The following is a 22,999-nucleotide window of genomic DNA, read 5'->3' on the forward strand; positions in this document are numbered from 1 at the left end:
GTTAGGATCCCCAGCTCAGCGGTGTGTGAGGACCTTGGGCATCTATCTGTTCTTTAAAATAAGAGGAGCTGATAAAAACGCATGCACCCACCAAGGGTGGGTGTAGTTGGGGTGTATCTGGGACATTGCAATCATTTTTTGCACTTTTTCTTGTGGACTTGACCAGAATAGTACAAAACAGCAAACCAAAGGAGGAGGAGAGCAGGACTTGAGGAATTTGACCATTCCTTCCAGGCTAGTTCAAAAATACCCTGAAACACGTGTTATTGGCGTCTTCTGCTCCCAATGTGTTAGCCCAAAATAAATCTGCCCCATTGCTTTTTTACTTGCAAAATCCTATCGGTGGATGCAACCGTCCAAGTCTGGATCGCCAGATAAACAGGACCGCTTTTGTTCTGCACCGCCCTACCCAGCAGCTGGCAAAGCGACCATCCCCAGCACAGATGTTCCCTGTTAGACCAGAAATGGTCATTTTTTCAAAATTCCATTTCTGCAAAGACACTAAACACTCATTCTTTTATTCCATCACTATAAAACGGAATTGCTCACCAAATTAAAAGCTCCAAAATCTAAGCGGCATTTAAGGATTCTCATGGAAATACTTCCTGTCTTACAGCTTCATTGCTAACGAGGAGATTAATTAGGGGAAAATAATAACCATCTGGAGCCATCCTCAGTAGCAACCAGAAGCTCAGGGCAGTCTGGTACCTTCTCCCTGACTTGTACAAGAAGCCTTGCTCATGTCCCTCTGCCTCTGCCCCACTATCAATGCCTGTTTGCTCATGGTCAGAGAGGGGGGGAAGGTGAAAGATGTGAAATGTAGTGAAAGGATGTGGGAGGGGGAGAGAAAAAGACTTTGAAGGTGAGAAGAAATACAGGTTGAGACACCTCAGAAGAGGATGTTCTCATTTTTTAATTCTCAATTCCTAAAGAAGAATTTAACACAAATGGGATCTAACATGAACTTCTTGGTGCAGCTCCACCTGGGTGTGCCTCGCCCCTGGCCCCAGCAGAAAACCCTATCTGGGACTTTCCCAGTAATTAATAGTCACATAATAATATTATCACACTACCCATTAATAAATACTCCCGAACAGCAGCGGTTATTAGGTCAAAGCATCTCTTTCAAATGCGAGACGATCACGAGGGCAAGCCACCCACTGCCCCAGTTCCCCAGCCCTACGTCAGGGCTAGAAGCTCAAAGAAAGCCCAAATATTTACAGACGCTGCCATGAATGCAAAAGGGTTGTGAAGCTCATGAAACCAGAATTTTTGTCTCCCAAAGACAATGGCATTGTTTTCCCTTTTTGGTTAAATTTAAATGATTAATTAGCTGAAGCTGTCAAATTCTCATGGAAACTTGGCAGCTCAGGAAAAGACTTTTCCAGCTGTTTGAAAGGTGCCGGTTTCAGGGATGCTGTAAGTGTTCGCCAAAGTCGGCTGTCAGAGATGCTGCTCTACTCACCAGCTCACAGGTTGCTTACAAACCTCTTCCTTTACTTCATGGTTTGTAAACCTGTGCTCTAATGTGTTTTTTTTCCTTAAGAAAAAGAAGAAAAAAAGTCCCATCCCAAACCACCCAAATCCAACTGGAGCATTCTGCCACAGAAGAGAGCCATCCCCGGCTCCATCCCAGCTCTCCCCCTCTCCACGCACCCTTGGGTCACCCCAAATCTCCTCCCTCGTACTCCCTGGAGTGTTGCAATCCCCCCGCCCCAGCCTGATGCTAAACAAGCAAAGCCCTCTGCAAAGAGCGAAGCGGCAGGCCCTTGCGTCATGGCTTGGCCAATAAATGAAGATTTAAAAGAAAATAAGAACCAAACAAGCCCGCCCTCGCCTTCCTTTTCATGTACTCCTTATGGGGAAAACAAAAGCAAAAAAAAAGGATGAAATGTGAAAAGCGCAGACTGCTCAGAGCAACATGTCTGAGGACATATTTTTAACTTTCATCCTGGGAAAAAACAAAAAAAAGGAAAACCAGGCTGCTGGTGGAAATACCCAAGGAGCTTCTGCTCTGTCTGTGCAGTGAAGGGAGTGGAAACCCAATTTCTGCTTTGCCAGCAAAGCACCCATACTGGGTCTTGCTTCCAGTGCCTTGCCTGGGCTGGGGATGGGACGGCTGTGTCTGTGGCTGCAGGGGGGCAAGCCTCACATCAAACGTCAAAATGATGTGTCAAGCTCAATTTGCATTTTTTTTGCACTGTTTTAAATTATTTTTTTACATGGGCACGAGCAGTGTGCGCAGTGCCAGGGCAACATAAAACCCAAGCACTGCCGTACTTCGGTGTCTAAAACAATTAGAGTCACAGCTGCTCGGTCCTGATTGAATTATTGGGGTATTTTTTTTCCCTTAGTCAAAACATTATCTGGTGAAATTCCCTGTGTCACAGACATTAAATCATGCCAGTTATCTCAGTACTGAACCCAAAAAATTATGTTTGGCTGGAGCACATCTCCCAGAAAAACATCCGTCCCTGATTTGAAGGCATCAAGCGATGGAGAAGCCAGCATTTCCCTGGGAAATTTGTTGCAGAGTTGAGTGCTTAAAAATTTGTGGCTATTCGGGTGTACCTCCAGCATCTTTGCCCAGAGGTAGCTCAGCCCCTTGCCCCATATGCATGATGATCCCACACCCCAGCTGAAGGGTCCACCAAATCCATCAAATTCCGGACTTTTTAAGGGAATACCCCCCCCCCCCCCAGCACAGCAGGCTCCCTGGGTGCATTGCGGAGAGGTTGCAAAGCTCATTTTGATCCTTAAGATATTTTGATTAAATGGAAAGAAATCAGGAAAGGAAGGTATGTCTAGCTGGTGATCCGGGAATGCAGGGATTAGGGAGGAATGGAGAAGCAACTATGCTTTTCACAGGATTTTTCAATCAATGGGACACTTAATCTCCTGTAAAGCAAATTCACTTGCACTTAATTTATTCAAGATGGAACTGGATGAAGAAGTGATTAAGGAGGTTCAGGAAAGGGAAAGTTCAGCTGTGGAAAACTTTAAATGGGATCGGGGCTCCTTGGAGGGAGTGTGACAGAGGAATGGACTTTGAAATGTTTTTCTCCACATTGGCAACAGTGGAAAAAAATACCTAGTGGGAGTCGAAGGAGAGGTAGAAACAGAGGTGGAGTCAATGAGATGGTGGCACAGGAGGATGTGGGACCTGAAAATGAGTCCTTGGTCTGACAGCAGCTTTCTGTGTAGCCACTAGCAAATCATTTCATCAATTTCTGGTCATTTTTTCATCCTTAAATATGAGACAGCTCCACTGAAGAGCACAGGCAATGCAGGACAGCTCAGCTGATGGTGAGGATCCCATCGCCTTGCACGGGCAGCAATGGGCAGACTGCTGCTCCGGCCAGTTCTGCTCACCACGAGCAGCTAAAACCTGCGTGTTGGATATCAGAAGATGACAAACCAATTTTTTTGTCTCTCTATGGAGCAGTCCCATGGGCCAGGGGCAGCCAGGGAGGGAGCTTGAGGCATCCAGGAGAGGAGCGCAGGTTGGCAGCGAGAAGAGACATTGGGTCTGGGAGCACCAACAAGCTGTCCTGATGTGCACTGGGTTAACAGTGTGTTAAATAATATCAACTGGGTACATTCAGCAAGCAGTTTTGAAAAGGCACAGCACACAAAGCCAGGAGCGATGCAAACCTTTGCTTTCCCACCTGGCAGCAGCAAGATGTTTCACCCAGCCTGGGAACCAAGGCCGGGGCGGAGGAGGAAGAGGATGGTTACAACAGGAAAGTATTTGCACTGTCTGTATCAGGTTTCCATTACCCTCAGTGAGGGACAATGTCCCCTGGCACTGCCACCCAGGAGAGGATGCTCCTCTTGTCCGTGGTTGTTTCATTCACATCCCTCTCTCCTGTACGTAACATCATCTCATCCTGATCCATTCCTGATCATCTCCAGCCCTCGCGCTGCTTCTGGGCTGACATCCTTCACACAGCTCTGGAGGGGCTCTTCTCCAGCACCCAGCTTTGGGCTGACTCATGGCCAACGAGCCATTCAGGCTCATTATTTAGTGGTGGTTGCAGGGGAATGTTACACCATTTGCAAGATTGTTTTGCCCATTAAATACCTGATAAATCATTCCTTGGCAGAAGCATTCCCAGTGGAGGCATTAGAGCCTCTTGCTCACTCCCAAGTCTCCCTGTGCTCCCCATATTACCCCAATTAATAGACAACCTACTAATGACAGAGCAGTTGCAGTGCTCCATCCCCATGTTTGGTGAGTTTTAGGCGATTTCTCTCCCAAAACATAGTGCATCCTTGCTTTGAGGTTTGGGTCCCACTGAGCCCACAGTGCCCAGTGCAAGCAACCAGGTCCAGACCCTGACCCACTCCTGGGCATGTGGCTTTGTCCCCATCCCTGTCCCTTCCTGTCCCCTCCTGCTTCTGCACAGGGAGTGCCTGCAGGAGGCTGTCCATCTGCCACCGACATGCACAAGCACCCTCGGTTGTTGTTTTTTTAAAGGCTGATCAACGTTTTCTCTGCTTTATAACAAACCCTCTCATTGCAAAATGAAACATAAACACAACTGTAATTTACCCAGCTGTTCTGTGCACCGGGTCGAGCTGGGAATGGATGCTCCTAATTACACAGCCCGTTCCCACAGCGCGTCTGTAAACCCCTCCCATGGCCAGGCAGGACCTGGCGGGCCATCTCCCCCTACACCGAGTGGCCACATGGCGGGAACAGCCCCAGGGGACCCAGCACCAGGACACGGAGGAAAGCAGGATCCAAGCCTCACGTGCTGCTGCAGCAATTACACAGACATCGCCGTAAGCAAAATTACCGGAGTGCTCCTTAAAATAGCAGACGACGGGCGTGTTGCAAAACATGTCTGAGGAACTCGCAGAATATTGTGGTCAGCAGTAATGATACTTTCTTATTTTTCCTGGTGTAATTTTTTCCCTTTTACTTAGGGATATTGTAATAAGGAAGTGTTTACAGGCGAGGTCCATCAGTGATTCTTGGCCCAGCTGTGGGTTTCCACTGCAGCATTTGGAGCTACTGATCGATGCTCTCTGTAGGCTGCACGTGTCCATCAGGACTCATGCAATCCCTGGCTTTCTTCTGGAGGTTTCCAAAGCAAACGCTGATCTGTGACTCCAGTTCTCACCAGGTGCCTCCTGCTTTCCCCAGTCACCCATTACCACCTGCTAACAGCATTTGACGGGGCGGGGGGGGGGTTTCTCCCACCCACACATTTCTGCATTGGAGGCACCATTGGGTCACCGGCTCCAATATCACAGCACCATCCAGCTGCCCTTCGGTGCTCTGACACCAGGGCCCCAAGCCCCCAACTCTAAATAATGATGTGACTGCAAAGGCCTTTTTATGGGTGAATAATATGGGCTGGGAAGAAGCAAGGCACCCTTCCTCCATATAGATCTTCATAAGTGAGGGTATAGATATTTTGCAGCACACGTGTATTGTGGTGGCACAGGCAGGACTTGGTGTCGCTCCACCTCCAGCCTCCCCCAGTCTCACTGCAGCAGGGGTGCTGGGGTCTTAAGGCTGCACCTGGATGCTAATGTTATGGTGCAATGAGGATGCTTTAAAAAACACCAAGGAGACAATTTTCTTCTGTGCACCAAGGGCCTGGTTGCTGAAGCTTGTCCTTGATGTGCCTCCTCCAGCTCTTCCTAAAAGTCCTGGTGCATCTCAGAGGGGGAAGCCCACCCAGGCATCACAGCAAGCAAAGAACAGAATCATTAAGTTTGGAAAAGACCTCTAAGATCATCAAGTCCAACCTTCAACCCAACACCACCATACCCACTAAACCATGTCCTGAAGTGCCTTGTCTACGTGCTTTTTTAATACCTCCAAGGATGGTGAGTCAACCACTTCCTTGGGCAGCCTGTTCCAATGCCTGACAACCCTTTCAGTAAAGAAATTTTTTTCTACTATCCAATCTAAACCTCCCCTGGTGCAACTTGAGGCCATTTCCTCTCGTCCTATCACTAGTTACTTGATAGAAGAGACCAGTACCCACCTCACTACAACCTCCTTTCAGGTAGTTGTAGAGAGTGATAAGGTCTCCCCTCAGCCTCCTTTTCTCCAGACTAAACAAGGTAGGTTAGGGAATGCTGTTCTTGCCGCAGCAGTTTGGAAAGCCTGGGGTAAACCCGCAGGGTTGGGGCAGAGGAAATTTTCAGGCCCTTGGAGTGGGGAAGGTGAGGTGGAGAAGCTGGGGAGCTCAGAAGCTGTGGAGCTGCTGCTCTCCACTGCCTGGATTTGTTGTGCAGCCCAAATGCCCATTTCTGCATGTGCCTCCTCTTGGGTCCCTTGTGGAAAAAAATACCGAGCGCAGTTTTGCTTTTTCGCTGGACAGGCTGGCAAACCTTTTCCTTCCTCTTCTTGGTTGGTAGCAGGCTGAAAGAGTGTGTCAGTGGAGTGCAGCCTGGGCTTGCCTGAAAGCAGATGTCCTCCTGCAAGCCCTACAGCAAGCAACACAAGACCACATCTCTTTTTCCAATTAGACCAAATGCTTTCTAAAAAAAAAAAAAATAAAAGAAATAAAAAGGCCTAACCTTGCAACTGATGCAAACTGACCCTGGAGTCTGCGATAACCATACTGCTTTATGGCAAGAAAGATCTGCCCTGGGGATGTCAGATATCCCATGTCCTCCAAGGCACTCCAGGAAGGTGCCGGGCAAGGACAGACCAACCCATGGAGCAGCCCCAAAGAGCTCAGCGATGCTAATAACAGAACCTATGGGATTTTCTGGAAAAAAGGCCATACTGTGCCAAAAAAGGGACAACCCCTGAACACAGGAGATGGGGTGGGCTGCTACAGCATCCTGCACCCGGCACCCAGACTGTGCCTGCAGCTCTGGCGTGGTGGGAGGGAGAGCCAGGAGCAGACATTATCCCCATGCTGGAGGAATGCTTTGCAGTTATGTACCCTTTCACCAAAATAATCCAAGCTCTCGGGTACTGGCCAAACCACAGGAGAATTACAGCCAAGAAAGCCTCTCGCAGTAGTAGGGAAATAGCAAACCCTTTAACTGTTTTTCCAGATCAGCACAATTATAGCTTTAAATCCACCAAGCAGATTTTTCTCTCTTCTCCCTCCTCCTTTTCCCTTTGGCCGCACTCCGACTGGAAACGTCATGTCTGTGCCTGGAGCAGCCGCGGGGATGGGGGCTCAGGGCTGCCCCCCTCCAGGGATCCTTGGAAGGGGGAAGTTAGCCCTGGGGTGCTTACAAGGGTGAACTCTTGCTGAGGGCAGTGGGGAACTGTGCACAGGGAGGGGTTCAAGAGGACCAAATCCTGTGCCAAGGCTTCACAGCACCCCTTTGCCACAAAGCGGGGTCAGGACAGCACGAGACATGAACTCAGGAGGGAGAGAGCAGCTAGGGAGCATCCAGCATCCCAAATGCTAGATCTGCAGCCCTTGAAGCCCATCCAGCTGCCAGCACAGCTGGGGTCCCGCTCCCCAGCCATGCCACCTTGCCAGCAGCATCAGCGAAGCCCTGGCCTCAGCCAGCTCGGGAATGCTATATTTATTGTTTTTACGGCTTCTGAAGGCTAATGGATGTTTATTCCCAGGGCTTTCCTTCCACAGCCAGCTCTTCTCGAGCGTCATTTTTTACATAGCTGGAAACTTTCAATCTGCAGACACAAGCCGGCGTGGGGCAGCAGTCCCGGCACTCGCTGCGTGGAGCATCATGGCTGCTGCCGTACGCCCTGTGGAGGCACAACCTGCCCCCTGGACCCCTTTTCCTCTCCTGCTTCTGTACTGGAGCATCTGGTGGCAATGGAAAGCTGAGGGCGGTGGTTGGCACGTCCTCCCGTGCACGTGTGGGAGGAGGGAGCGGGTCCTTTTGTCCTTCTTTAGGGAGTGACACAGCTCCTGCCCATGGGATGATGGGGAGCAATCAAGAAAAGCAATTGGGAGAGGGGAGATGAAAGATGGAGGGAACTTTTTTTCCCTTTTTCCCCTGAGGTTGGGCCTCTAAGAACATTTTTCCCCCAAACTCAATGTGATTACAGTTTGTGTTTGCCACAAACATCCATGTGCGGCATGAGAAGAACGCAGATGGGATCTTCCACGTTTGAGGGACATATGTCCCATGTGCATTTGTGGAAACTCTACATGTTTGAACACACTTATTTTGCCCAAGTAAATCCATCCACAGCAACAAACCTGCCTGGACTCATGTGATTCACACCTTAAATACCCCCAAAATGGCATGAACCAAAGCGTGACTTGGGGGAGAGGAGCAGCTCCAAGCCAACTCACCACTTCACGTCAACACCATGATCATCTCTGCCCTTACAGTAACTCCCTCTCCTTCTGCCAAAACTCCTGCCAGGCCACTTTGCCCCAAGCACAGCAACACGGGGAGTTCCCATTTCTCCCAGGTTTCACCCAAGATGCCCAGTCCTGGGGACTGGGGATGCTCAGACCCTGTAATGCCTGGCACTGCTTGCCCTGCCTGCATTGGGAGCACTCCAGGGCAGGGCAGCCACTGTACGAAGCTACATTGCACGTTAGGATGAGTTTTGGTAGCCTGTTGTCATTTTTTCCATTCACATACTTGGAGAAGACACTTGGGTTGCACCTTCAGCTTAATGAAAAAGGGAGAGAAAATGTTGAAAGGGAGGTCTGAAAGCTACTTGCTGCTCTGGAAGATGGTGAGCAGAGAAAAGCCACCCCACAAATCGATGAGATTTTCAAGCAGTATATATCCAAGTGTTTTTTCCCCTGGAGTTTAATAATCTGAATTCTTTCCTCCCAGATTTTCCACTATCAGTGTTGCCATTACAGCCCCCTTGGGCAAATGACCTGGCTCCTTTCTCGAACAGTTAGAAAAAGGGAAATAGTCACGACTAAAAATATACCTAGAGAATATTATATATAAGTTTGTATACACTCAAATATGCCTTTACACACACATCCATATATATATATATAAAAATATATAAAAGCTGCTTTGAAACCCTTCTAAAACCATCTACACTAGCCAAAAGCAGCATTAAAAGACTCAGACTGAAGGATAGGTGCCAAAGTCCTCAGATTCCACATTTGGTATTTGGCAGCCGGGTCGCTGCACGTTTTGTTATAACCATCGCTCCTATATGAACCACGCTTCTGAGATAACCATTTAGTTTCTCTGAGCTCTTCTGCATTTCAGTGGATTTTATTGAACTCCTCAGGGCCATACTCAAAGGTGCTTGTCTGGCTTCTGCATTACCAGTAACTGGGGTTTCATCTTAGCATCTCCATTTCTTCTGCCTCCTGCCAGCTCCTGGGGTTGGCCAAGGCTCCACACAATTATTATCCTGCTCACTCTGTACGTCCTTGGTTTATACTATAGATGTTTTGTTTGTTCAGTCATTTATCCTTTAACCAGAGTGAGTCACGTTGGCTTCATTTTTTAACTGGGTACACATATTTAATAGACATTTTGTACAACATAATTGCATATTCAAACAGATGCTGTACTTATGTATATACATACACTCATACTGTGCAGAGAACATCTATTTTTTTCATGCAGAGGAACCGACAGAAGAAAAAACTACAGCTGTGTCCTGCCCGATGTTGGCAGGAGAGATGTGAGAAGGGCCAGAAAGAGCCAGAGCTGGTCTTTGCTCCAGTGTCCTGCTGGGAAAGGAAGAAAAATCCTCCCTTTGCCAGTCCCCAGGGAAGCCAGCCCTTCACCACCCCATCAGTGATGGTGGCAGCTCAAAGGCATGAGGAAAAAGCATAAGAGTCCCCAAATGGCATGGGAATTGCAGATCCTCTGCTGAGGTGCAGCCAGGATCATGCCTAAACCAGCACCTATAGCTACAATTAGGCTGAAAATATTTAAAAAAAATGGGTATTTCCCACCAATCTCCGCAGGGCCTCTCCCTCAGAGAGCTCACTTTGGGCAGAAATCTCTGCAGAGCAGCAAAACCAACCTGTGCAGGCACTGAACACCCAACAGCTTAGCTACTGCTGCCATCCCTGCCTGGCAGGGAAACCAAACCTCGAGGGGCAGGACAGAATTGCACCAGATCCCTCATAAATGCCTTGGCCAGGATGTCTGCAAGATGGGCCAAGGGATGGGACAGGCTCAGCCGCATCCATGCCCTGCATGTCCTGCCCAGGGGTGGGCAAAGACAGTCCTTCCTCAGGAGCAAGGCTTAGCTGTGGTCCCAGGAGGGTTTCCCACCAATGGCATCTATGGATATCATTTTTGTCATTTGAGGAGCATGGTGGCACACCATCACTTTGGAGCAAGGCACCTGCGTATCATTCACACCCAGTTACGCTGTTCTCCTCCAAGGGGAGACTTTTAGCATGTTTAGGATGAAATGAGTTACAGAAAAGGGATATTCTCCAGAAGCAGAGGCAGGGAGGAATGTGATAGCAAAGTCAGTTCCTGTTCCTTATCTGCTTGGAGAACCGTGATCTCTGAACAGCCTTTCCTGGGCTTAGCCCTGACCTGGCAGACAGCTCTGTGGAGCTGGAGTCGCTTGCAGGAGCCAGGGCAAATATAACCAGATTTGGGGGGTTTTGGATCCATTCCTGATAGAAAAATATTTCACAGCAGAGGTCTGTGCAAATGAAGAGCTCACATGGCCTGAAGCATCAGATCAGTTATCCTGGAGAGCATGGTCCCCATCCCACCATCTCACAGACACGCCTGGGCTCTGTGCAGAAGCAGGTGAGGGATGGAGACACCAGGCTGGGCTGAGATTCCCTTAGAAATTAAGCACATGGTGCTGCCCAGATGTGCTCCAGCATTGCATGAAGGAAGATGAGGATGGAAGACTTCATGCCAAGCAGAGTAACATCATCCGTTAACATCAGCTGTCACTACCCAGGTCTTGAGCATGGGACGTTGGAATTTGCTTTATTTACTGGAACTACTCAACAGCCGTGTTTATGCTGTGCTCCAGTGGCTTCAGCCACAAGCAGTTGTGCTGTCATGCTGCCCAAAATTCTTTATCCCCCCCAAAAAGCATTTCTTTGGGTAAATATCCACGTTCTCAAGCGAAGAAAGGGTGGAGGGCTGTGTCCTATGCCAGATATTTCTGGCTTCTGGCTTGTTATGTGTAAGCTGGCCAGCTGGGAAACAGTCCCATAGCACACATTCATGGACAGTGAGGATGAAAAGAATCCCAAGAGTCCACCTGGTCCCCGACACAGCCCCAGGCAGGGTCAGCTATAGGAGAAAGCTCCCTGACTGCTGTGTGCAAACCTGCTCAAGGACCACGGGGATGTGCCCCTGAGAGGATGCTCTGGTCCCTGGCATGGTCACGCTTCTGGAAAGACTCATCCCGTCCATGAGCAGCCCTGCATTCAGTCTTGAGCTGAAGCAGTGGAAAAGCTCATCACTGCCGTGCAAATGTGAGTCTCTGAACTTCAGAAGGGATACTGGGTGCTAAAATACCTGCTCAGGACCCATCTCTGCAATGGGGCAGAGGCAGCTCCATGGGCTGCACCCCAGGTAACTCCCTCCCTTCCCAGCCCATCCCAGAGCACACAATCCCAGTGGAAAGCTGAACCTTATTCCACCATTCAAAGCTTTATGAATATTAACTTGGGTCTCTGCTGGACGGGAGAAGGAAACAGTGACGCAGAGAGTGCAAATATCAGCGTGGATTTAATTGCAAATGGCTCCCCGGGATGCAGCTGGGAACACCAGAGCCTGGATGGCCCCCACAGCCCCGATGCAGCACAGGGGCCACAGCATCAGCATCACCCCATTAACTGGATGCATGGTACTGTTTGGGAAAAGCACACAATCCTTGCGGGAAACTGGGGCTCAGAGCCAGCAGAAAGGCTCACCAGAACATGCCTGGGTAGCTGGCCCTGACCTTCCATTAAACAGAAGGGAAGCAGCAAGCAGGGAGGTTTCGGGCCGTGCTGATGGCAGCAGGGGAGACCAAGGTTAAAGTCAAACCTCCCTGCTTCTCCTTGCAATGAAATATCAGCTCAGCTTGAGGACACAGGACAGGGTCCAGCCCTGCACCCCCCACCAGCACCAGCAAAAGTCATAGAAAGACAGCACAGGTCTGATTTTTGAGTTTCAGGGGTATCCATCTGCATTAATTCCATGTTTGCTTGCTGCCTTAAGCCTGGCTGTCATCCACCCATGGGGCAGATCCTTTAGCTCCACAGTAATTGAGTTGCAGGGAATTTCATGGGCTTTTGAGCTGCCCTCATCACTGCAGCATCCAGATGTGCTTCTGGAGAGAACCAAGGGTCTCTGCCAACATCTGCGCAGGATCCCCCAGCAGGGATCAGCCCTGGCAAGGAGCAAAACCTGCCATGAAACCCAAAACCTGAACAAAGCCGATCCGAGTTTCATCTTGCACTCCTGATGGACACAGCCAGGTCTGAGCACTTCTGCAGACTGCGGCACTTTGGTGGAAACTACATAAAATGGGATGGCCTCAACCCAAAATCCAGATGGGTTTCCAGCAACTGTCAGAGGCTGAGGGGCCCCGGGGCACCATGAACCTGCCTGGAGCAAAGCTCCATGCACAGCACCTACCACCGAGAGGCAGCTGGGCAGGAGCCAGAGCACAGCACCCTCCATACACATACACTTATCAAATACAAAATAGACTGTTATCCCCCTCATAAAACTCATTTTTTTGAAAGGAATAGGTTTTCTATTCTCTACTTTGCCCATGCTGGCTTGGCACCAGCATCACCAAGAGCAAACCTCAGTTTCCCTTGGAGCCACAGCACTGCCCATCCCAAACCAGTTGTTGGAAGGGGCAGGAGGACATATTCAGCGTTTTGGGTAGGTTGCTTTACACCCCTACCTCTTCAGAGCCCGGCGCAGTGCTCACTTACCATTTCTTCCCCCCAATATCATGCTGCTGCACCGTGTAGCCAAAATACGCTTCCTTAGAGCCAGCTATGATTTTGGGCCTCTTGGTGTCAATGTTGAAGGTGTCGCTGAACCCTGGGGAGAGAAGAGAAGGATTCTGTTAGCCAAGGTGCTGAGATAGTAGGAGAAAACACTTTTGTACTGTGGTCAGAGACTGAACAAGTCACTCCAAGAGGCTGTGCAGTCTCCACCCATGGAGATACTCAAACCCCAACTGGACACAGCCCTGGACAACCTGCTCCAGGTGACGCTGCTTGATCAGGAGTTGGATGAGACAACCTCCAGAGGTGCCTCCAACCTCAACTATCCTGGGAATGCTGCTCCCCCAAATTGTATAATATGCCCCAGGAGGGTCCTACATGAAACAGAGGTGGTTTTAGCCCGTCACAGCAGGTCTGTGGCACAGCATTCCCACAGCCAGCCAGGATGGAGAGGAGGCTGCAGGATCCAAAGCACACTAGCTCCACCTCACCTGCAGCCACCCAGCGCCCCTCTCTCCACCACTGAGCCTCTAGGGAGTAGCTAGCCCCAAGGTTGCAGCTTTAAATGGGTTCATTTAGGGTTTACAGGCCACAGCTGCACAAGCCCTAGAGGGCAGCTCCCTTCCCCAGCCCACCTTCAAAGGGGCTTCACCCTGGCAGGCACCAACGTGCTCCTCGGGGCCGCTGAGCTGGTGCCTACCCCTGCTACCAAAGCAAAAGTGTGTTTCTGGTTTATGAGAAAGGAAAAAGTATTTCATAGAATCATTTAGGTTGGAAAAGACCTTCAAGATCATCGAGTCCAACCATCTTCCATGCCCACTAAACCATGTCCTGAAATACCCTGTCCACTCACTTTTTTAATATCTCCAGGGATGGTGACTCAACCACTTCCCTGGGCAGCCCATTCCAATGTTTGACAACCCTCTCAGTAAAAAAATTTTTTCCTAATTTCTAACCTAAATCTCCCTTGCCTCAACTTGAGGCCATTTCCTCTTGTCCTATCTCCACCCACCTGACAGAAGAGACCAGCACCCACCTCACTACAACCCCCCTTCAGGCAGTTGTAGAGAGCGATAAGGTCTCCCCTCAGCCTCCTCTTCTCCAGACTAAACAGCTCCCTCAGCCGCTCCTCATAAGACTTGTGCTCCAGGCCCCTCACCAACTTGGTTGCCCCTCTCTGGACACACTAGAGCACCTCCATGTCTTTCCTGTAGTGAAGGGCCCCAAACTGAACACAGGACTCGAGGTGCGGCCTCACCAGTGCCGAGTACAGGGGAACAATCACCTCCCTGCTCCTGCTGGCCACACTATTTCTGATGCAGGCTAGGCCTTCTTGGCCACCTGGGCACATTTCTCCTCTAGGCTGCTGTAAAAGTGAGTCAGCTGAAGCCGGGGCTGCCAGGACAGGCATGGGGGGGAAGAAGAGAGCACCTTCCTCCCCTCTGACATCTCCCCTGTGACAGACAATGCCGCTCTGCAACGCTTTGCTCCTCCAGCTGTGGAGCAGCAGCTGCTCATGGAGGAGATGGCCATCACCATGTCACCACCCACCCCAGAATGGACCACGGGCTGGGGGTACATAGAAAATGTGTGGCCACACCAGACGTGACCCATCTGTAGCCCATCACCCAGCTTGGCTGTCCCCATGGGCTACCTCCTGCTGTCCCCAAGGGTTTTGCAGTACCAAAGAGTCAAAGCTGGGATTCACTTTTCCTGTGCAAGCAAAAGCTGGTGCCACTGGGAAGTTTGCTACGGAGAGGCATGTCGCCGAGGATGGTTGCTCAAGCCAGGATGGGGTGATTTTTAGGCTTTGTCCTCTCCCCAGTGCTGCTCTGGAGGATGCCCCTTCCTGCAGGACAGTGGGAGCAGGATCCCTGGCCATGGCATCCCAGCTCCGGGGAGCCCGGTGCTCACAGCCCACACGGGTCAACCTTCAAGAGCAATTTGCTTGTCAGGGAGCAAATCTTGGGGGATTGGTCTGGCAGCTCCTCCCTCTGCCAGGAGCCGGACCCAGGAGCAGGGTGTGCAGATGGGGGGGGGTCAAGTGAGTCTCCCCAGGACTGGGGTGTTTTGGGGCTGCCGGAGATGCCCCTTTGCCCATCCATGGGTGCAGGAGCTGCCCCAAATTATGCTCACAGCCCTCCCTGGGTGCATTCAGTGAAGAAATTGGCTGGGGGCAAAGACCACCCCCGGGCAGGGGGGAAGAGCACTATCTGTGCCAAGGAGCTCTGGCACTGCATTGCCTCTATTACTGGTGGCTGCAAAACGCTGCAGCCACCCATGTCCCATGGTCCATGTCCCATAGTCAGCAGGTATCAGCCTGTCCTGGTTTCAGCTGGGATGTAGTTAGCTGTCTTCCTAGTAGCTGGTACTGTGCTATGTTTTGAGTTCAGTATGTGAAGAATGTTGATAACACTGATGTTTTCAGTTGTTGCTCAGTAGTGTTTAGACTATAGTCAAGGATTTTTCAGCTTCTCATGGCCTGACCCAAACTGGCCAACAGTGTATTCCATACCATGGGACGTCCCATCTAGTTTAGGAACTGGAAAGGGGGGGGGCAGGGAATCACCACTGGGGGACTAGCTGGGTGTCAGTCGGCGGGTGGTGAGCAATTGCCCTGCGCATCATTTGTACATTCCAATCCTTTTATTACTACTGTTGTCATTTTATTAGTGTTATCATTATCATTATCATTATTAGTTTCTTCTTTTCTGTTCTATTAAACCGTTCTTATCTCAACCCAGGAGTTTTACTTCTTTTCCCGATTTTCTCCCCCATCCCACTGGATGGGGGGGGAGTGGGTGAGCGGCTGCGTGGTGCTTAGTTGCTGGCTGGGGTTAAACCACGACACAGCCCATGATATCCCGGTGCGCATCTTAATCCAGAGACACACACACTTTGTCTCAGGCCAGCAGCATACTCAAACACTCCATGGGTGCAAACTCTTCATGGCTTCTACGAGGAGGTGTATTTTTCTCAACAACATTATTTTCCCCAAGGGTTTGCTTAAGCAGAGGGGCATGGCCCAGGTTCCAGCAAGGAACGACCGTGTCAGAGATGGTGCTGCAGGGATGGATACTGATAGCCAGGATATCCCGGCTCTTCGTTTGCCTTTGGGCAGAAAGTAGCTGCTCGATGGTTCATACAAATAAAAGATCTCAGCATCCTTATTAAGGATGGCTTTAAAAGCAGCAGAAGGATCACGTTTGGTATTTATAGGGGCATAAAGGGGTTGTCGACAGGAGAGATTGGGAATGCTGCTTCCCAGGCAGAAAAATTCAGGATGGAAAGTGTTTTTATAGGTAGGAATGTTAGGGATAAACCTGATTTTTTGCAGTCATAGGAACAAGTCTGCAACATTGGCTCCATGAGCAGAGAACTGCAGAGTCTCGCCAAGGAGAGCTGAGGTAAGGAGCTTTAAAATCCTACAAAAAGAAATTCTAGAAAGCAGGGGGGGGAAAAAGGAGACGGGGGGATGAGAGCCAGCATATTTTGTGGTAGATTGACCTTATTTAGCATTACAAAACAAATTAAAACCTCCTCTGAGTTAACTGTTACCCAGTGGAGAAACACAGGCCAGGACCGGCCACTGAGAGGAGTGATGGGCAAGGGGAGGGGGGGGAGGTCGTGGGGAGCTGGAGGCACCCTGGGGTGTCACATTGCTGCCACCAGCGAGATGGGGTGACACCCTGGACCTGGCTGGAAGAATGGGGTCTTTTGGGGAGGGTGGGTTGTATTTCAAGCAAGGTTCAATTCCAGGTAATGCAGAGGCATCTTTATCACTTGAGTGCGGAGCAAGTGTCAGAGAGGATAGGATGGGTTTTCTTCTGATTTCTTGCATTCAGCAGAGTTTCTCTGATTTTGTACTGCAGAACCCCAAGCAGAGGTTTTTGGGGAGCAGGAACACTGGGACAAGTTGGGGACACCCATCCCATGGTTCCTTGCTTTAGGACTCCATTGTGCAGCTGTAGCCTCCTGCAAAAGGCAGCCAGGCTGGTCATGAAAAGCAATATAAACCACCAAATAAATAGCAAGAATGCTTCATTAAGTGCAAAGGTCTGAAGCGGGGGGAGCAGGGAGAAATGCTGCAAGGGGCTTGTACCGCTCACCGTGCCAGAGCATCCTGCTCGTGGCAGGTAGTGGGGACTGGAGGAGGTGATGGAGCTGGAAAAGCAAAATGATCTGGAGAAAGTTTCCAGGCAATGGATGGCACAGGGGAGGAATTTCAGAAACCCAACAGATGTGGGTGCATTCGAGGCAGTAAGAAAAAAACCCACAATCAGAGAATATTTGAACTGGCTTAAACTAATGGGAGCTTTTTGAGAGGTTGTCAAGGAGATTTAGCAACCCGAAGAACCGAGTCTCATTTTCTTGTCAGGAGTGACATCACTGTCATAAATAAGTGACCAAAAGCCACATGTTTTGCTTGTGATGCTGCCAAGGCAGGAAGCCTCAAATACCTCCTTTCTGAACTGGAGCTTCTGTTGAGTCCAAACTTTTGATTCTTGTCAGGTCAAATATTGAAAAGAAAAAAAATAACACACATTTGGGTAACAATACTGGGAATAAAAGCCACCTTTCCTGCCAAAAAGAATAAAAATAAGTCCTCCCTGTAAAGGAAACCTTCTGGAGGGGGATGCTCTCAGGGCCCCAGCACCATCCTCCTGCCCATACCTCTGCCCATGCCTCCTGCCTCCATCCTTTGGGCAGGCAACCGGATTCACTGCTGGCAAAGGGACTCCGGGAAGGTGCTGTAACGCAGCCTAGTGGCACTTGTTGTGATGCCCCAAGTCTGCTTCTGCTGCCGTGAGATGTTTGGGGCTTTAGCTCACTGCCTTTGCTTCAAACCTTTGGAATTTAAGGAGGTGCAAGCTGGACAGTGGAGGTGCTGGGAAAATATCTTTTTTTTCTGACCGTGAGGAAAATGCACTCAATTTTTTTGACTGCATGGTGCAAACCCAGCCTGTTTCTCTGCCCTCCACTTTCACAGCTCGAGACAGAGTTTCTGGAGAGAGGCTGAGCTGACACGGGGCAGTGACACAGTGGGAGAAGCATCTCAAAGGCTGGGGCTGAGTCTGGCCCATGAGAACCTATGTCCGGATCCACATGGGCTCTTCTGCTGAATTCCCCAGGGTGAAGGCAGCTTGCCTGCTGCTGGGCTGCTGCAGGTCCCCAGGGGCAGCACAGGAGGACACATGGGATTTGGGGACACTACAGGTGACCCAAGGAAAAGGGTATGAATGGGACACAAGAAGAGCACATGCCACGCCGGGGCTCCTGCTTTCTTGCAGGGATGAGCAAGCTGTTCACTGGAGGAGCCCGGGAGCATGTGGTGGGGGGAAAACTCACATCTGCCAAAAACGTGGAGCATGCCAGGGTCAAACAGCTCGGTCTGGCACTTTGAAACTTGCCTTGCTGCTCTCGCTCCCGCTTCCTCTCTCATTGCTCAAGCCCCCGCAGGAGATGCGAGCTCTGCGACGGGGCAACGAGTCCATGGACACCAGCATCGCCGCTGTGACCCCTGCATCCTCAGCATCCATAGGGATGCCACTGGCCACCCAGCGCTGGGCTGGGCTCCTGTGACCCCATCCCCACCACCACATGGGCTTTGGCATCATCGGATGCTCCTCTGCAACCCATCTGCCATGCATATTAGTTTTTCTTTTCTTAGGATTGAAATATTTGTCTTAACTAGAAAACGTTTAAGCTTGATATAGGGTGTTTGGGCAAAAACCAGCAGGCCCTGAGAAGGAGCAAGGGGGTCCAAATGTCCCTGTGCTTCCCTCTAGTTTTAATTCCTATCAAGCGCTCTTTGCTGAATGAGATGCTGAAAGCACCAAATTCCTCTCCAGGTCGCTATCTCAAAGCCAGCGTTTGTCATCAGCTATTAGGAAACAACCCGGGGTTTGGTGGCTGCTGCAGCGGTGGATGGCGAGCCAGGGAATACTGAGGATGAACAGAGGATCAGTCATCGACAGCTCGTGTGTTGTAACATTCCTGGTTACCCACAAAATCTCTGACAAACAGCCCCGGGGCGTTAGCTACACAAGTACCTTGTGCTTCCATAATTCCAGCTTTCTGGCCCCCCAAAAGCCAGGAAGGAGCCATTTGATGGCCACCTTTTGCAGCCCTAAGGAATGTGTTGATAATGCATTTGCAGTGCATTCATTAGCAATAACACATATGGCATCAGGTATAAATAGCAGCAGGTCTCTGACCCCCCCCTTTCCCAGGGAGATGCCAGGAAAGCAATAGATTGTGGGGGGCATTGTTGGGGGGGGGTGGTGGCTTCTCAGAGCCCCATGCACCTCAGGGGGGTTGTTTAATGGACCTTCCCTGGCCAAACCTTGGCCAGTGGATGGACAACTGGTAGGCGGGGAGGTGCAGTCCCTCAGCCCCACTGTTGGGGCTGTGCAGCCACCCAAAATTAAGCACCCACCATCAAAGTCTGGACTGGAGGGTCCCTTGGGAACCCACCTGCACAATCCCAAATGTGGCCCATGGAGCAAGCATGATGGTTTTACCATTTGGTGACCCTTTAGAGAGGGAAGGAGCCAACTACTTTCTCTGGAAAACTAAATCAGCGAAGGAAAACAGATGCATGGTCTGACACAAGGGAAGTCATCACATCTCAGCGCATCCTCCCCGGATCCTTCTGGAAGCCGCAGCTTCCCTGCCAGTGCACGGTGTCAGCAAGAAACTGGGTGATCCATGGCCACTGAATGCATTTATTTTAACAAGCCGTGGCTCAGCACCCCTTGGCTGGGCTCTCTTGCTTTTGACCCAGAACTGCTCCCTGCTTGCACCAAAGCCTCGGGGAAGAGAAGCTGGCCTGATCCAAAGTTTAGGGAAACCTTGGGTTGTCCCCAAGACAGGCTGTGCATGGAGGCATGGCGCTGGGGTCCCCAGCCCTGCAAGGTGGCTGCTGGAAGGGCACCGGCTGCCAAGTGCTGGCATCGCTCGTCTCCTCCCTTGGCACTGAATAATCATCAGGCAATCGCCGGGGATGCCACGGTGCCTCCGGGGACTCCCAGCCCATGGGACGATGCAAAAGTGGGGACAGAACCCACGTGCAGGAGGTTCCCCCAGGACCTCTGGAGAGAGCCAGGAGGGGGGGGTTTCCCTTGGGCAAAGCACCTGAGGGTTTGTGGCAGGACAGGCAGCGCTGCCTGCACGGTGAGGGAACCATTCCCAAGGATGCACGTCCCAACCTGGCACTCTCAGCTCAGCCCCGGGCCCAGGGGCTCCTGCACATCGCGCAAACTTGCTTTTAGTCCAGATGGCAAAACACCAGCATTAGTCCCTAGCAAAATATATTGACCGGTAGCCACAACGCATCCTGGTCTGGAGACCACCACGGAGCGCTGGAAGCATTAACCCTTCTCACCGGCACACGGCATTGCCAGCCACTCCAGGCACACGCAGAAACCCCCGTGGGCAGAAACGCTCCCACGGAGGATTTCCCATGCTCAGCTCCATGGGCTCCCATGTTCAGCCCAAGGCGGAGTCGCCGATTTGCCACATCCCCCAACTCTCCTCTGCGATAACCATCATATATCTACAAGCAGCATCTCTTTAAGGGGAGTTGACCCCACGGGCTCGGTTGCCCATGTAAGCATGGCCGGGTCTGTGCCACCATCTCCATGCTAGAGCGATCGGCCCCGGCAGCTCCACGCAGGCAGCCCCGCGCCCCGCCACGCTCGCCGCCGCCATGCAAGGCATACACACATGTTCCCTATTAAGCAAAGAAAGGCAGCTCTGCTGCGGCTTGCTTTAAAGGATTGAGCAGCAGTGCAATTAGAAAGGGGAAAAAAATAAAAGAAGTAAAAAAAATAAAAACCCACCCTGGCGTGCTTTTCCATCAGGATGTTTAGAAATGTTTGCAGTTGCAGAAGCACTGCAGGCTGCCAGGGAGGCGTGAGCTGGTGGCAGTGCTCCTGGTAGAGGGGAAAAGCTCTTTTTTTGCAGCACCGAGCAGTCCCAGACTGGCTGCTCTGAGTCTGGGCTGCGTGCGGGAGGATGCCAGATGTAATTGCAGCAAAAATGACCGGTGCCGGGGAGTCTCTTTCTGCAAGAAGAGAGCCCGAGCATGCCAGCGAGGGGCCAGCAAGAAGCATAAACCCCCCTGCCCTGCTGCAGCCCCCAGCAGGGTTTGTCCCGCACCCACTGAGCTGTAGGAGAGGGACCTGCAGGCTCACCTCCTGAAACCAAATGCTTGCCTAAACCCACTCTTAACTTATTTAACCCCAAGCAATTTTCTTTTGCACAGCCCCCTCAAGTGCGACAGGACAAACCACCTGTGGGTCACAAAAGTTAACTCTAGGTAAAAGGGTCTGGCTTTATTTTGGGGGATTATTTTTTTCCCCCACCATCTGATGCTTCAGAAATATACTAACTAATCCCGCCTCAACTGCAGCCCAGCCGAGGAGGGGGGCCGGGAGGACGCCGTGCTGTCCGCCTGCCTGCCCGCTCATTCCTGGGGAGCCCATCAAAGATCTCCATCCCTTTCAACTCCCCTTCACCCGCCTCAAAGGCACCCGCCTCGCTCCCTCCCTCCTGCTTCTGGCAAGACTTTTCCAACAACAGCCTTATTAACCTTGGACTTTCTCCAGCACCTTTCCCAAACAAGCAAAAGTTATTCCCGGTTGCTTTCCCCTTGCCTGGGGAATTGGGGTGAGTGCAGGAGGGGGAGTGGGTGCTTACCGGGCAGGAGGCAGAGGGAGCAGGCGAGGAGCATCCCGCTGGGGAGGTCCATGGGAGCACCGGCTGCCCTGCTCCCCGGCCCCGAGCATCCGCGGGAGGCAGCCAGCCAGACTGGTAGCCTCGCTCGCAGAGCCCTTTCCTTATCCCCAGCCTTTCCCGGCTCCCTGACAGAAGGCGAGCATTGGGAGGGAGTGGGAGGGACGAGCGAAACTTGTAGGAGGTACAGCAGGAGAGGACGGGAGAGGGGACAGCCTTCATGCGGCCGCGGCACCCTTTAGGGATCGGCTTCCCGGCAGGGCTGTGACAGCTGGGAACTTCAACCCCACAGCAGCACGCTGGTCTTCTCCCTGTGGTACCCCACTGGGGTCCCCTTGGGACCCATCGCCCCAATGGGGGCTTGGTGATGAAAGATCTGTGTGGGGTCACTGATGGTTGTGGGGTGCCACCTCTGTGGGGTGCCACCTCCATTCAGGTGCCACGTCTGCTGGGATGCCACCTCTGCTTGGGTGTCACCTCCCCTTGGGTGTCACTTCTGCTCAGGTGCCACCTCTGCTCAGGCAGATGCCACCTAAGCCTGGGTGCTACATCTGCTCAGATGCCACCTCCAGCTGGGTACCACTTCTGCCCGGGTACCACCTCCACACAGATGCCACCCCCGGGGTGGAAGAGAGCAGGGCCAGTGCCCAACAGCACCGAGGAGACTGCTGTGATGCCACAGGGTACCATGTAGCTCTGGGGCAACTGGTCACACCACTTAGTTTCCCCAGCACCTACCCAGGCATGAGCATGTCTCCGCTGTCATGGGCACCCAGGAGAGCCGGGTTGAGAAGCAAACAGCAAGGGAGCAAAAGGAAAATTGCTAATGAGTGTTTTCTTCCCCTCTGCCAGGGCCACCCTCAGGCATGATGGGGTGCTCCTGCTGCACACAGCTCTGGGGTCAGTATCCCCAATGCCCCCACAACAGTCACCATTGTCATTTAGGGCCCCGTCACCTCTGGGCTGGGCTAAGCAGCCCAAAACACCTGAAGCACAGCAGCATCCCTAGGGTGGGACTTTCTCCCTCCATCCTCTTCCTCCCCAGGCTGGGGACACCTTTTGGAGGAGATGCCCGGGAGGAAGCTCCAGCAGCTCTGGCTGTGGCGAGGCTTTGAGGCTGGGACACAGCCCAAGTGCCCACAGATCAGACCACACAGCCCAACTGGGGCACGTCTGCTGGGAAGGTAGGACCAGCCACCGCCTTGCTTCCACTTTTTCCAAGCAGAAAAGATAAATGCAGTCTTTGGTTTATTTCCATACCGTAGATGTGACCCAGGAGGTCCTTCCCTACCTGCCCTCCAGCCCAAGCCCTTTTTGCGAACAGGAACATCTCCACTTGCAGTTGCTACCTGCAGCGATCCAGCTTGGTGAGACCAACCTCATAGTCAGGAGAAAAGCAAAGCCAGAGGTCTGCCTGCTGCAGC

General features: G+C 51.5%; 1 protein-coding gene across 5 annotated transcripts in view; it reads right to left on the bottom strand.

Moving 5' to 3' along the window:
• ITGA11 (integrin subunit alpha 11) overlaps nucleotides 1-21,729 on the bottom strand; it is a 53,629-nt gene extending 31,900 nt beyond the window's left edge. For 4 of the 5 annotated variants that reach the window (XM_069798667.1, XM_069798664.1, XM_069798666.1 and 1 more), the window contains exons 1-2: nucleotides 21,540-21,729; nucleotides 12,819-12,930 (exon numbers count right to left, since the gene is read on the bottom strand). In XM_069798667.1, the coding sequence (XP_069654768.1) occupies nucleotides 12,819-12,930; nucleotides 21,540-21,591 (164 nt within the window). In that variant the 5' untranslated portion in view covers nucleotides 21,592-21,729. The remainder of the gene's footprint in view (nucleotides 1-12,818; nucleotides 12,931-21,539) is intronic. The other variant, XM_069798665.1, reaches the window with a different exon arrangement.
• Between the last annotated feature and the right edge of the window lie 1,270 nt (nucleotides 21,730-22,999).

Source organism: Haliaeetus albicilla, chromosome 12 (genome assembly GCF_947461875.1).
Source record: "Haliaeetus albicilla chromosome 12, bHalAlb1.1, whole genome shotgun sequence".
Lineage (NCBI taxonomy): Eukaryota > Metazoa > Chordata > Aves > Accipitriformes > Accipitridae > Haliaeetus > Haliaeetus albicilla.